The 15,619-nt window shown below is 31.4% G+C and overlaps 1 protein-coding gene across 1 annotated transcript in view; it reads right to left on the bottom strand.

Annotated features, from left to right (window-relative positions):
- The window catches only part of LOC106458068 (cortactin-binding protein 2-like), a 119,925-nt gene that overhangs the window by 89,047 nt on the left and 15,259 nt on the right, over positions 1 to 15,619 (bottom strand). Inside the window, exons 5-7 of the mRNA XM_022384202.1 lie at positions 13,538 to 13,771; positions 10,961 to 11,245; positions 1,586 to 2,882 (exon numbers count right to left, since the gene is read on the bottom strand). Coding sequence (XP_022239910.1) covers positions 1,586 to 2,882; positions 10,961 to 11,245; positions 13,538 to 13,771 — 1,816 coding nt within the window. The remainder of the gene's footprint in view (positions 1 to 1,585; positions 2,883 to 10,960; positions 11,246 to 13,537; positions 13,772 to 15,619) is intronic.

Below are 15,619 nucleotides of genomic sequence, written 5' to 3'. Positions count from 1 at the left end.
GTGTGTGTGTGTGTGTGTGTGTGTGTGTGTGTGTGTGTGTGTGTGTCTGTGTGTGTGAGAAATGACTAACATGAGGTCTAACATCCAAGAGATACAGTAATTAAAACACAAAAATTGAACTGAGTGAAGTTAAAATTTCAAATTGGAAGGATAAAAAAAAAATTCCTTTTGAAATTTTAAAATCTATCAAGTTCATAAACTTTGGCCTTCTAGTATATATGTTTAATTGATACATGAATAGTACTATAGTTGACATATAACAAAATAATTAATATTGATACATGAACAATTATTATTATTATTATTATTATTATATACTGTTCAGTAATAGAGAAAGTAAATTTCTTGTTTGTCTCTTTAACAAATGCAGAAACTTTTATCGAGATGCATGTATACACACCTTTAAAACACAGAAATTACTATTTAATCGTACATACCTGTTCACAAACATGCTATCTCACATTCATACCCTTTTACTCATACCATATGAGTAACACTCTCTCTAAAAATTAGAACTAATAAAAGAGAAAAAAAGGTTAGTTAGGCCACCACCAATGTTAGTCAGGCTCCACAGGGAAGGAACAAAGAGAAATGATTAGATCCAATACTTAGGTCACAGGTTAGAACACAGCAGCAGAAGGTACACATGAAGGTAAGGATAGTGAATGAATATTCACTACACTTACTAAATATAATCTAAAAATATATATAGTTATCTGTGTGAAGTAATGAATTGTGACCATGTACTACACCAATGATGTGACAGCCAAATCCAAAATTTGTTAAAACCTTACTGTACACCCCTAATCGATACAGCATGTTTTAAAATATCAAATTCTAAATATCTTAAATAATACTCTTGTAAAAGTTCATTATAAAACTGATTTGGTTTATAATACTTTACATTTTTCTTTCCCTCAATGAACGGTGAACATAACTCCACCTAAACATTGGTTGTACTTTGTTAGATTGCAAAACGAAAGTTATAAACTGAAAAAAAAATTAGAAGTGTGTGTGATAGAGTTCAACCTCCTCAGTTCTTTTTATTGTGGGGCTTTACCTTTCAAGTTTACATATGCACAACTGGAATCAAGTACTGTACATGGGTTGGTGCATGGAATTAATTTCTATACATTTACATGGAATTTTGATTACATAGTTTAGAAAAACACAAGTGTCATATTTACAAGATATTCTAGTTGTGTGCATGCTTACTGTTCTGAGGTTTCAGAAACTCAAAATATTTTATTCACTACATTTTCTAACGTAATAGAATGTATAAATGAGAGTAGAAAAGTGCATAAACAAACTGATGAATAATTCTTTCTTAAAATAAATGCAGCCTCTGCTTAGCTGCATGAATTTTGAATATTTGGATTGGTTTCTGTTGCTCATGTACTATATGAAATGATGTTTATAATGATAAAACTTCTACAAAACAGTTTACATAATAGACAAGCTTCCTAACTATTGTAACTGCACTTATATTTGATATAATTTGGTTAACAGCCAGTTCTTATGTACAGTGGCATTTAACAGTGTCACTTCTGATCTTGAGACACACAAGAAGTTTTATCATCATTACCTGTTACCATAGAAACCAAAAGTTCCTGAAAATCAGCCAATTCTTGATCTATCATATCCATCCCTGAGGAGCCATTCAGATTGACGGTGTCCTCTCTACCAGTAGGAGCACCACAGTGGTCCTCCTTTAATGCACCACCCACCTGACCCTCCACTCTAGCCACTTCAGGACCATCCACTCCTGAACCAGGGCCTTTTGTCAATACTTTATTTTTTGTAACAGTTACACCAAATCGAGTTCCTGAAACAGTCATCTTCTGGGTTGTACGACCATCAGTTATTACATCACTACGAGGTGGAACAGGGGGCCTTGGTCCAATTTCTTTCCTGTATAACACCTGCGGAGGTAATACTGGCTTGTTAGGTGGTACTGGAGGTGGTGTTCCTCGACCCACTGGAACAGGTTTTCTGACAGCTGCTGCCAAGTTAGACTCAGCAGTGGTGGCTGGAATGTTTCCTCCCTGTTGAGTCTGTGCTACAGTGTCGGCTCCAGCCGCATGTATTTGTGATGTCACCATGGTAACTGTTCGTTCAACTGTGTGGAATACTGAGGTGGCAGCAACTGCAGAAGTGACACTTCGAGAATGTGCAGTGCTAACATGCCCAGCAAGTGACTCACCCATAATTATTTCCTGTGGAATAGCAGAAGATATTGGCCTATGAGGTGGAACAGGTGAAGTGCTATGGGGGAAATGTTTAACAGGTGATTTTGGTGATGAGCATGGCACAGTAGGTTGTGGAACAGCAAGTAGAGGGGGAGTAGGATGAGACTGAGCCCCAGTTAATGATGGGGGTATGTTTGGCTTAGGAGGAATGCTTGTTGCTATAGGTACTGCTAGTTTATGGGGTATTTGAGGCACTAAACCTGGGGGTTTAGCAGGAGTAGCAGGAGGTAGCCCTGGCTTAGGGCTAACAGCTCTAGCAACATTTCTTGGAGGACTAACTGTTGGAGACACAGTTGAAATAGAACGAGGGGGAGTAGAAACCATTGTCACAATAGTGCTCCGAACACCTTCACCCAAGTTTACAGGAATGGGACCACCAGGCAAAAGTTCATCTCCCTTTCCACCAAGTTGCCTACGAAGAAATATATCTTCTTCTCGCAATTTTTCCAGTTCACTTATTAGTTCTTGTTCTCTGTCTCCAGCTGTGGACAACTGTTTTTGGAAATGCTCCTTCTGTTGACTGAATTCTGCCTGCTGTTTTTCCAGCTCTGCTTCAAGCTGAAGAGACTTCTGACTTTCTTCTTCTAAGCCTTCCACCATCTCAGCAATTTGTGCTTTTTCATGATTCAAAATCTAGAAGAAAAATCCGTTTAGTGCCAAAAAACTATTAGACTATTTTAAAATTAAATTCATCCATATACTCTTTAAGAGTTCTAAACAAAGTAAACTGTCAACATACTCAAATAATAATAATAAAAAAAAATTTATTTCAAAATTTATGTTAACAATATGTAAACCTTATTAATGATGTCAGAAAAACACATAGGTTCCAGAAGTCTCAATATAAAATGATAAAAACCTTAATCTTGATTAAATTTGGTAACATTAATAAACGCATTGCAAAAGTGCATCCAAAGATATCTTTAGTTTTTACAGGTACAAACACATTTTCAGTTATATCTTCAGCTAATATTGCAATATCAACAAACCTACATGGCAAAAATACATACCTACAACAGTAATAAGCTAATCTTTTGGGGTGGATTTAGCTATGGAGTGTTTATGCAGTTTATGCAAAGTCTTACTTTTACTTCTTTATCAAATAAATTTGCTAATTTAAATGTGTGTTTATGGACACTTAAGTTTTTTTTCTTCCAATATATCTGAAGTTGGCAGACATGTGCAAGCTGTGTGGTAGAAGATTCAAGAATTTACATTTTTTGGAGTGTGTGTGTGCAATATAAAGCATTTTTACACTTTTACTGTGCTGGGAACAATGAAAAACAGTTCAGAAAACAAACAAGAGAGAAAAAGGGTGAAATTTAAGTGTAATCTATTTACATTTCAAGAAAAATCCTTGGCAGATAATATTAAGCATAAATTAACTGAGCCAATTAAAAGTGAAGAATGGGAGTTAAAGTGTGATGAGAAAAATGTTCATAACTGTGTTGAAGCTTAGAGTTGGAATAGTAAACACACAGGAATTCAAACTAAGTTGAGAAAAAATATTTTGGGGTTGAAAAATTATATTCAAGAACTGAAACACTCGGCAGAATTCATGTCCAAAACAAGTACATGAGTTTCCAATGGCTATGACTGCATTAACACAGGAAATTAAAGGGATGATAAATAAAAATATAGAAATAAAAAAAGTGAATGTTGAAATGAAAGGAGAGCTAGGGAAAGTAAAACAACAGATACGTGATCTGAAATTAATATCTAGAAGAACTAATCGTGTAGCAGTCATAGTATTAAAAATTCCAGAAAGGCAAGGTGAAAATGTGTAAGAAGTAATACAGAAGGTTGCATCAAAGAGGAATATATCCAGGAATTTCAAAGAGAACCAACAATAAGTAAGATTAAAAAAGATAAAACCAATAATTGTAAAATTTAGAAATATATTTATAATGGGCAATTGGCTGAAAGAAGATTAGCTATAACAATAACAATAAAAGCAGAAGCTATAGATACAAACTTTAAAGACAGTAAAATATAACTAAATGAATAGTTAACACCATTATCAAATAAATTATTGTATGAAATCAAGAAGGTGAAAAAAAAGAATGGGAATTTCAAGTTTGTTTGAGTAAAGAACGAAAAAACTGGTAAATAACAAGGTTTGGAGAATAAGAAACAATGAAGAACTAGAAAAGATGTTGAAGTTAAGCACAAAGCTACACAATGGGTTATCTGTGCTCTGCCCACCATGGGTATCAAAACCCTGATTCTAGCGTTGTAAGTCTGCAGACATACCACTGTGCCACTGGGGGGCAACTAGAAAAGATAACAAGGAAGAATGGTTATTTTTTCTAAAGTAATATTAAAAAAACATTTTTATGTTAGAAATAGCGTGTTATATGTAATAAATAATATATTTCAGATTTACAAATGTTTTAGTCAAAAATGTAATACATTGTTTAACCCTATTGACACAGGTCACGAGTCAAAGGCCATGTCATCTCGTTATAAAACCTAAAAAAAAATTATTTCGTTTCACATCCTCCACATGTGAAATTTAATAAGGCTTAACAACATAAGGAAAGCAGTAAACGAGTACAAAGATCATAAGTAGAAGAGATAACTGTTTGTTTTTGTTCTTTATTTACAGTTCTATATTTTAAGAAAAATAGGTTTACGAAGTTATTTGTAAATAGTAATAACGTATATACATATATTATATATAATAATTGAAATGTGACTGTATTTTACAAAATATTAGTCCACTAAAATGCAGCCAAGACAGGTCACTTTGTAAAGACTAAAGGTCAGTTTTATATTATTGGATAAGGTAACATGAGTGCACATGCACTGTGTCACTGTAACTTCTGTATTGTTAGCCAAGCATGGCTGAAAGGTCAAGATAATAAAAATAATAAATATATATAAATGTATAATGTTATAAAATTTAAGCTACTTAGTCTAAACATTTGTGTTTTTGTGTTATAATCCATATTCATTCTACAACAAAAAAGGCATAATTTATTTATATATATATATATATATATATATATTTTTTTTTTTTATGATGATGGTTACAAGATAGATCAAATCAACCAAACCCGTACAGAGATTTGTTGGTGAAAATAACAGATAAAATATAAAGATTGTTTTGAAAGAAACATTTGATAACTGTCTGGACATTATAAAGATTTTGCATCTGACATTTGAAAATCTTCTGATGCATAAAAGTATTTTTAATCTTAAAATAAAAATTACTTCGCATATTGGATAGGCAACATGCAAAAAGAAAAAAAGGCATGAGAAAGCATTGCTTATCAAGCCTTAAGACTTAATATAAAAAAAAAAAAAATTGATATTTTGCGAAACAAGTGAATGCGTACCATAGGCGTAACCATTACGGCCGGGGTCCAGGGTTCGCCTTAGGGCCCTGGAAGCTCTTTGATTCTGAATTAAATTTTACGCATTCTCCTGTTTTTCCCGAGATTAATTTTCTTAATATTTATGCATTTTTACTGGGATAGATTGAAAAGAGAGTTTGTTTGTTTAAATTTCACGCAAAGCTACACGAGGGCTATCTGCGCTAGCCGTCCCTAATTTAGTAGTGTAAGACTAGAGGGAAGGCAGCTAGTCATCACCACCCACTGCCAACTCTTGGGCTACTCTTTTACCAACGAATAGTGGGATTGACCATCACATTATAATGCCCCCACAGCTGAAAGGGTGAGCATGTTTGGTGGGACGGGGATACGAACTCCAAAAGCCTTGTAATGTTTACTGATAATCTGCCAAATTTTGTGAACATACACTTACTAATTTCAAAGTTATATCATGAAAACTATAACAAACACAAAATAGTTACGAGGTCAATCCCAAGGACCAAGCCCGTGCTGAAAGAGTTAATGGAACTGACAGGCAACTGTAGCATTGTACCAAAAATGTGAGATCATAGGAATCCCAAATTCAAGTGTTTTTCCTTAAAAATAGTATCCTGTAAAATACAAATTTCCACTAGTAGGCTTTTTTTTCTTCTTTTTTTTTTTTACCAAACGGTCTTTCTAAATCGTTTTAAGTAATAAAAAAATTATCACAATTATTTATCGTCTGCCCAATCAGAACTACTAGAATTCTACTACGTCCCAAACAAGGCTAAAAATATGTCTATAGCATTGACAAGCCTCACCATCATGTCAAGCAACTGAGGCACAAGACATGCTGATTGTGGCCAGGAGCATGACTATTCTTACATTTCTTTGTGTTGCTTATGGCTCATTATTGTATATATCATAAGTTTATACATAGGAAAAGGTATATGAAGAGCATTTATCATACGACTTACATTACTGTCAAGTAATAAAATACACACAAAATAAATGTACTAATATAACTGAGGAGAATTTGATATCAACTAGCTGAGTGTCTATTATATGATCGTAAATGCAGATTAAATTTGTTTCTGAAAATTAAATCTAAATAAATGTTTTATGAGCATGTTTTCTAAATATTAATTGTAATCTAATAACAATATGTGTATGGAAAATGACATTCTTATTTCTAGTATTTTATTAAAACAACATTTTTTTGTGTATATTTGGTCATCTCCTGTAAGTTGTCCTTAAAAATTCACATAGGTCAAAATTCTAGTTATATTATGTTCAAACCCGCTTCTTGATAAAGCCTTAAGAATGAACCATGCCCAAATTAAAACTGGTTCTCAAAGAAATATTCCTACATGTTCAAATGTCTGATCCTGTGATTTATTAATTGTGATGACAAAGGCAAATAATTTGAGGGTGAAGGGGAAATACATGAATGTACAACTTTTCATAAAAAAATGCTTATAAAAGTTTCTACGAAATTCTTAAAAATCTCTTACCTAAGTTGACAAACATCAATAATAATGTATTGTAGCGCCATCTATTTGGTTGAAAAAATATTTAAGTTGTTTTTGACACAGATAATTGGTGTTTATATGTAATATGATATGATCCCCGATTTAATCTGTAATAGTATTAATATTTTCTGGATAGTCAAAGAGCTTACTGCAAGTATCATAATAACTAAATAATAATTAAAAAAACATTAGCATAAAATCCTGACTCACTGGGATTTGAACATGAGGGTTCCACATGATAGTCATGTGCTATAACCAATGTGACACCCAGTCTTTATAATCAAATGTTAATAAATAATTCAAATTCCTAATTTTAAATTATCATGTTATTCTGGTTTTTACTAATATTGTATGATCTTGCTCTAAACATGATGATTTAATAATTGAGGAAAAAAAAGAGTTATATAAAATCCCCAATCAACTGGGATTTGAACGCAATACTTTCACTTGAAACTAACCACTGAGCCAATTGGAATGTTACCAACAAAGTGAGTGTTACAAACAGAGAGTGGAACATTAAAACAATGGTAGCATCACAAACACAGTGGCTTATATAGATAGACAGATATACTACTGATGTGTCACCCAAGACATTCTAAGTTAAGCACAGCTAATTTACATACATCTACTGTGCCACTTCCACACAGATTACTTACTATTTTGCTTTGGAAACTTAAAAAGTGATGTATAATAGTAACAATAACTTGTTTAATTTAGAAGTAGCTATCAAAACAATGCTAACACAATAATAATCCATCAACTAAATATAACTGTTCATCTTTAGCAATACTCTTAAATATCAAAAGCAAAGTCTCAAGTGTCCCTTTAATTTTGATACGAGGGTACATAGGTCCTTTATATTGTAAATTTAGGAAAAATAGTGTAATTGCCTGCTGCCAGTTGAATTAGAAGTTTGATGAATAAGGTTTTTGACTATTCTATATCTTTCTGTATAATTATGCTTAAACATTTTTTATAGTAATCTTGGCTTTCTTAGTTATTTAAGTTATATCACTATAAATTATAACAAAAATATAGTTATAAACTATATTTTTCAATGCTGTAATTTAGACATTCGCTAGAGGGTGCAAGACAATGTTAAGATCAAGCAAGTTTGTGAGAGTAGGCCTAGAACATTCTAAGTTGACTTCACAAAACCTAAAGACTTTATGAAATACCTAGAACAACGATTAGATATAAATACAAGTGAGCCAGTTAATAAACAAGTAAGCTTACTGTGAAACATCCAGATAGAGAGTTGTTTTCTAGCCAATAGATTGAATGAGTCAGTGAGTTTGCATTCTTTGATCTATGTTACCTATTGCATATACTGAGTTACTTCGTACTAGTGCAGATACCAGACAATAAACATAGCCCTACAAGTTACAAAGTGTACAAGCATGTAAAGAAGTATTAATCTTATGGCAACCACGTGATGTGATTCATAGTATGTAACATCGCTCTAGTCATATTTCGTTCCAAAAATAAAACTAGAAGATGAAATTGTTTAAAATTTGACCAAAAAGTTTATAAAAACATATAGTTTCAAAAAATAAAACATTTAAATCAGATTTTTTTCTACTATTTCTAATAAAAAATTTTATAATTTAATGTAGTTATTTGCACTCGCACTTTGAATAGTTCACCTCCAAGGTGATTTTTATATGAAGTATAAAAATACTATTTTGTATCTTACAATTTTCACATTTCATTCCTATAATTTCTAGGACCTCGTAAATGAATATCAAAAGTTTTTTAATGTAAATATTTATATCTTATTTTCCATTTTCTCTATTATATCATTAACTCTATCTACTATCATCAACATACATTGCAATGAAATGTTTAAAATAACAAATGGAAATAGGTACATACCTTTTACCTCTTCGTAGAGATCCACTAGAATAGTCATTTTTTTTTTTAATGTGTAATTTCAAGTCTTTATCTTTTCACATATAGTTTACTTTTTAATTTCTAATTTTCCTTTCAAATTCTTTGTCTATTATCATTTATGTTCATACAATAACTGATGCCCACAGGGCTTTATGAAGTTATTTCGGCAGACTCTCTGCAGAGACGCATTGCTGAAACAAGATGGCACTTACACATTGCCATCTTGTTTATAACCTTTCAAAGTCCATGTGTCAAGTTAAACTTATAAAAATCATTAAACTCTTCAAATATGCTTTTTAAAACAAACATAATACATAATTAACTAAAATATAAAAGATAGACCTAAATACAGTTCAACTGTCTCTCTAATTGTAGCATATTTAAGTAAGAAACCACCATAGGTGCTATATTAGATAAAAAAAACAACAATACAAAAGGCAGTTACATATACACTGTAAGGAAAACTGCATGCCAATTCCAAATTAACCAATGGTAGAGTAAAGTGTAAACTGAGCTCTTTCTAACAACTATATACAGTTGTGTCAACTAACTACAAGTATGTTGTACATCTCAAGGCAAAGTATAGAAGGTGAGTGTGGCAACAGTCAAGGATTGAAAAATTTATATCTGTTTCCCAGACAACACAGACTTCAGCTCTCACGTGACAATGAGGTCAAACATATGTACTTAGTGTGAGTAAACTGCCTGCACATGCCAGCTTGTGTGTCTCAGAGACACACGGGGCTACAGTTGAGATTTTTCAAAGCACGTGGATCATGTGACATGAAAACTGGAATTGAAGTATTTTTTGAAAGGTTTTCTTTGAAACAAAGTAATTAAAACTTAGGTAACATAAAAATTCAAACTATAGCATATGATATATTCATATATTTATAGTAAAGTGGTTTAATTAAATTATAAATATAACAGTACATACGCAGAAAGGAATTTAAAAATGGTGCTGATGGCCATAGGGTTAAGGAGGTAATTAAGTTAATTTGTTATTGTTACATGGATTGGATATTGAATCATTTTCACCAGATAATTTAAAAGAACCCATCAACAAAAGAACAACTTTAAAACAATATCAACAATATTTTTTCCAATTCTCATACAGAAAGAGGATAGCTATATTTATAGAAATACTCAGAGTGTAATAAATGTAACTTATATTTTTCTGAGAATGTGAAAACTATGTATATATGATGTAGAAGTGAAACTAATTTGGTCCACACTCACCCTAATTCAGTTTACCATTGTTTTTTTGTTCAAGGACAGTATGGATAGTTCTATAACTCACTGTGAAATTGTTTCTTCTCCAATATGTGATGAGAATATTGTTGTTTAGAATAAATATCAATTGGTTTCTACCTAAAAGTTAAGCTACACAAATGCTTACTATTATTGAATGGTCCATAAATATTACTTTTTCGAAATGACCTATTAAATAATTACTTATTAATATCTAAGTTTAAGTTCTATAGATTGTCATAAATTTACAACTTGGCTAAAACTAACTTTACAATATCAACAAAAGCAATACTAACATAAGAGCAATTCTTTCTATTGATAGAAAGACCTAAAGACTTGTCTTGGCACAGTAAATATTTTTGTGTATGCTTATCTGTAAGATGCAAAATTTCATTCCAATATATCTAAACATAAGTATTATGATTCTATATAAAAAGCAAAAAATGCAAATGTAAATACAAAACATTACTGTTTCAATTTAAAATTAAATATCAATGAAAATTTGATCTTAAAATTTTAATGTGTCACATGACTACTTGTATAGATATTCCAAACTGTCTACAAAAGCTGAGAATACTTTGAGTTATACTGGTTACTTATAGCAATATTCTCATGAAATTCTGAAACTAAAACATTTTTTAGCATATTATGCTGAAAAAGGAGTTCATAACACTTTCACTTCATTCTCAATCTCAAGTTGGATGTTTTGACATACCTCTGTTAATTCCTCCGACTGTTGCCTTTCTTCCAACAAACGAACAATCAGACGTTTCCTCTCTGCCAGCAAAAGCAAGACAATTTCTTTTTGTCTATTTTGTTCTTTTTCTAATGTCTCTGTTAGTTTCTTTAATTCTTTCTCTAATTTTTTATTCTGTTGTTTTTCAAACTCTAGCTCTTGTTTTAGTCGTTCTCGTTCTTTCTCTAGCATATAAGTAACATCATCTCCCTGAGCAGTGTCTTGAGCATGCTTCCGTTTTTCGTCCTCTAGCTCTGCCACAATCTAACAATAAAAACTGAGAATTAAACATTTTTCTTATCTCAAAAATACTATAGGTGATCAAAAGAAAAATACTGAATCATGAATCTTACATGTATGCCTTTTAGACTGAGGAAATCATAGATTTATAAGAGCAGATAGATGTACCAAGGCCAGATGGTTAAAACTTTCAAAAACATAAAATTTAGTTATTTGTTCACGAATAGCACTTTTTACAATAAGGAATAATGTTTTGGCCAATTTCCTAGGACAAAAAATACCCTTAAGCTTTCTTTTTTCCATCATAACTTCCAACCATAGATATCTTATAACACTGGATCACGCACAGACACTATTATCTGTCTGATTAATTGAAGCTAGCAACAAGTGCAAACTCTGCAAACTGTCATTTTGGTATGTTAAAAACATGAACCTTAACTAATCTAGCAAATTCTGAAATGTGCGGTCTAAGGTTGTAAAACTCATACAAATTATTATTTTTTTTTAGATAAAAACGTTCATGAGGGAAAAATCCTCTCAACATTTTTTAACAGTATAATCTGTGAGAAATCTTAAGAAAGATGTGCATATATTAAAGTCTTACTTGTTTTTTGTTGAATTTCACACAAAACTACTCAAAGACTCTCTGCACTAGCCATTCCTAATTTATAAATGATAGACTAAAAGGAAAGCAGCTAGTCAACATCACCCACCATAAACTCTTGGACTACTCTTTACCAACAAAAAGTGGAGTTGGCCTTAACCTTATAATGTTACATGGCTGAAAATGCAAGCATTTCCAGTGACAGGAATCAAATCCATGACACATAGATTGAGAGTCAAATACCCTAGCCATCAAACCATGTCAACACCGCCAACTGCCAACTCTTTGCTACTCTTTACAAACAAGTATTTAGATTGACCTTCACATTATAATGCCCCCACAGATTGTAAGTAAATATACATATAACTAGAGGGAGCACTCAGTAGAGCACATACCTCTGCCACGCATTGTTAATTATATTCGGCCCTCAAAAAATACAAAAATGTGTCCGTATGTCCATCATTATTAACGAACACTGACCATTTTTGGCAGGACAATGAAGAATAATATTCTACATATGTCCACCAAGTTTCATCAAAATTTAATCATTTTTGACTGAGTTATAGAACAAAAATAGTTGACAGATAGGGATTTTTTTGGATTTTTGTGACCTTGACCCTTCAATAACTAATCATTTCCAAGTTGGATCATTGTACAAATGTATTTCAACTTCCATCCAAATCCATTCAACCATTTGAGAAATCTTGCTGATAAACACGCACGCACATACACAGTGGTGAAAACATAACCTTCGTCAGCTTTGGTGGCAGAGGTAACAAAACTATTACAAATTCCAGTTTAATATATTTTCTTAAAATTGCTTTGCAAAATGTTTCAAAATGCACTATTTTAATACAATAGTTTATTTCTAATTCATAAAATACACTATTTCAATACTATAATAGTTAAAATAGATTAGAAAATATTATGCTAAAGCAATACTAAAGATTCTGTTAAGTTATTTTTTAATGCCATGACTACTCCCTAGTGAAGACATACTGTCACATTTTCATTTAACTTTCAAATATTTGAATACTTGATATGGTCTGATGCAAAATTATTTGACTAAGCCTGTCTCTTCTTCAACAAAAATCATTTCAAAATATCATACTATAACTTCATGATTAAAATGAAGTATAACATAATAAAGCAAGCTAAAATCAGACCTGTTCACATATATCTTTTATTTTTGCAACATAATACTGCACTGAGGTTTTATCATTTTGTTTCATACTGGCTTGTACAGTTGAAATGAGCTTGCATTACATGTTTAAATCACTAGCCTATTATGGTTTGAAGCTCAGATATAGATAATCACATCACAATGTGTCAACCAAGGTTAAAAAAAAAAGTGATTAACTAAAGTCAATAAAACTCACTGTATTGAAATTAGAAGTTTCAAATTCATGTTGTTTTGTTCAAAAATTTGTTGACTTTCCTCCTACAGGATATGAGTGCCGTATTATGATAACACTAACACGTTAACAATTTTAAAAATTCTTTATGTACAAAGTTAAATAAAACTTTACTGAATAAATTTCAAACATGAAGTAATTAAAAAACAAAAATATATGGAAAAATACCTAAAAGTTTATTTTCTACAATGATTTTAATTCATTGGTACAATTTTGCCCTTGGGGCAGGATGCACCAAGCCAGATGGCATAGAGTTAAACAAGTATTTCAATTCCTTTATAAAAATTTCAATCTTACTTTGCCAGCTCGTTCATTTTCTTCTAATAACTGATCTCTTAAGTGCAACTGAACTTTTCGCTGTTCTAGTATTAGTTGTTCTAGCTGCTGTAGCTGCATGTTATATACAGCTTTCACTTCAGATTCATCAAAATTTGGGTCTGTAACCCCAAAAACATCTCGCTGTAAAGCTGCAATAGGGTCACCTTTCCCACCTCGCTTCTTTGGGTATAATAGCTGCTTGACCTGTTCTGCCTGGTTGCAAAACAAAAATAAACTTGATTATTTATACAATTACAATGTTTGTTTGTTTTTCTCCATAAATATTTTCTAAATACACCATTTTGTGAAATACTGTGGCAGTAACAGAAATAATGATCACTGAATAACTGAAAAAGTAAGCACATGAATATTAATACAAACTATGACACAAAAACAGATTCCTGAATAGCTATGTTATATGAAGTATTCAAGTTTATATAGAAATATGCTAATTAAAAGTTTGTATCCAGTATTAAATTTACTTTCATAATTCAATAAAACAAATTTCACTTCATAATACATACTTAAATTGCAACACATTTCACTGCTTGCTGAGTTAAAAAATACTTAAGAGCCCAATCCCTATTACATAAAAATAAACACAAGCATTTACTTTATTTTTATGGATATGGTGTAGTATATGGAGCACCTTCAAATTCCCAGTCTTTAGTTCTGTTCTCAAACCACAGCTGTAATACAGTTGAATCAATGTTTGTTTAGAAATTTAAAAAAATCATCCATTTTGCAAAGTATATCCGATTCTTTGTAAAAATTACTATCAGTACATTTATTAAAGTTGTATTAAGTGTAACTAGCATAAAATACCCATGCTCCACTGCAGGATTCTAAGGTCTCCTCATGATTAACAGAGACCTCAACGTACCAGTCAAGCATCTCCATTACCTTATTACTTCTATAGCTACCCCAATGTCCCAATTTTTTTAACTGACTTGTCTGTTGCCATTTCCTGAACTTAATTCAATTCAATTCTTTTTAAAAGGAAATAGTTTTAATTCAGCTTCTCATATTAGTTTTTTTCTTCCTGCGTTTATATTTGAATCCTTTTCATTCTCCAATATTCTCCAATTCATAATTTTCTTCCCATTGTTTGTTAACATTTCACAAATTTAGTTCAATTCAACTTTCTTTATTTTAATTTTCATATTTGAATTTTTCTTCCCACATTTGTGTTGAAAAATATACTTGGCAGGAAACTTCCACATATTGTTCATTCAGTAAATGAGAATTAGAAGAAAAAAACTGGTATCTTTCTATAGAACTTCAGGGAGTAGAATTATGGGGCTTATGGGCATTTTGTCTTATCATGAGGGCAAAATCACATTTATGAATTGAAGAAAATTATAGAGAACTTATCTTTTATTGGATTTCAGATTTTATTTTTGTAAATAGTAGCATAACATTCAATTATTTATACAAAATTGGATTATTTAATGAAGTTTAAAGAGGAATTTAATAAAATAATCCTAAAATAAGTTTGAGACTGTAAATAAGCACCCTCTAAAAAGAAAATTTTTCGAAAATTTTAATAAGGTATCTAAACCTTTTTCTAGTCTGTTTTCTTTATAAAACAGCGTCTGGGCATGTTAAACATCAGTTGTAAAACTTTTAGCCAATCCTAGTCAAAGGTGTCAATTTCAGTACCATATTATTACAATCGCTCTATTTCACGTTTAGCAAATCATAGGATAAGCAAAGCACATGACGAAACGTTGTTCTCTAGATTTTACAATACAAATGTGGGTGGTGCTTATTATAGTAACTGCCATTTTTTGTAGAGGTTGTATTTAGTATTGGCCAATAGTACTTTTCTATAAGCGTTTGAAAACTTGCTTCTGGAAAAACCTGCATGAGATGTACATGACTTATTATTTTTCTATAGTAACTTAATTATGCTGCATCGTATATCTATTTATTATTAATCATTATATTGAAAAATTAACTCAAAATAGATATATTTTTTAGGAAAGAAGTTGATCCATGATTGTTAGCATTAACAGCTATCGAGTGGCGAGTGCAAAGTCTTTACATGAATTAGACTTC

This window comes from Limulus polyphemus, unplaced genomic scaffold (assembly GCF_000517525.1).
Source record: "Limulus polyphemus unplaced genomic scaffold, Limulus_polyphemus-2.1.2 Scaffold412, whole genome shotgun sequence".
NCBI lineage: Eukaryota > Metazoa > Arthropoda > Merostomata > Xiphosura > Limulidae > Limulus > Limulus polyphemus.
This window is presented reverse-complemented; position numbering and strand designations above follow the sequence as displayed.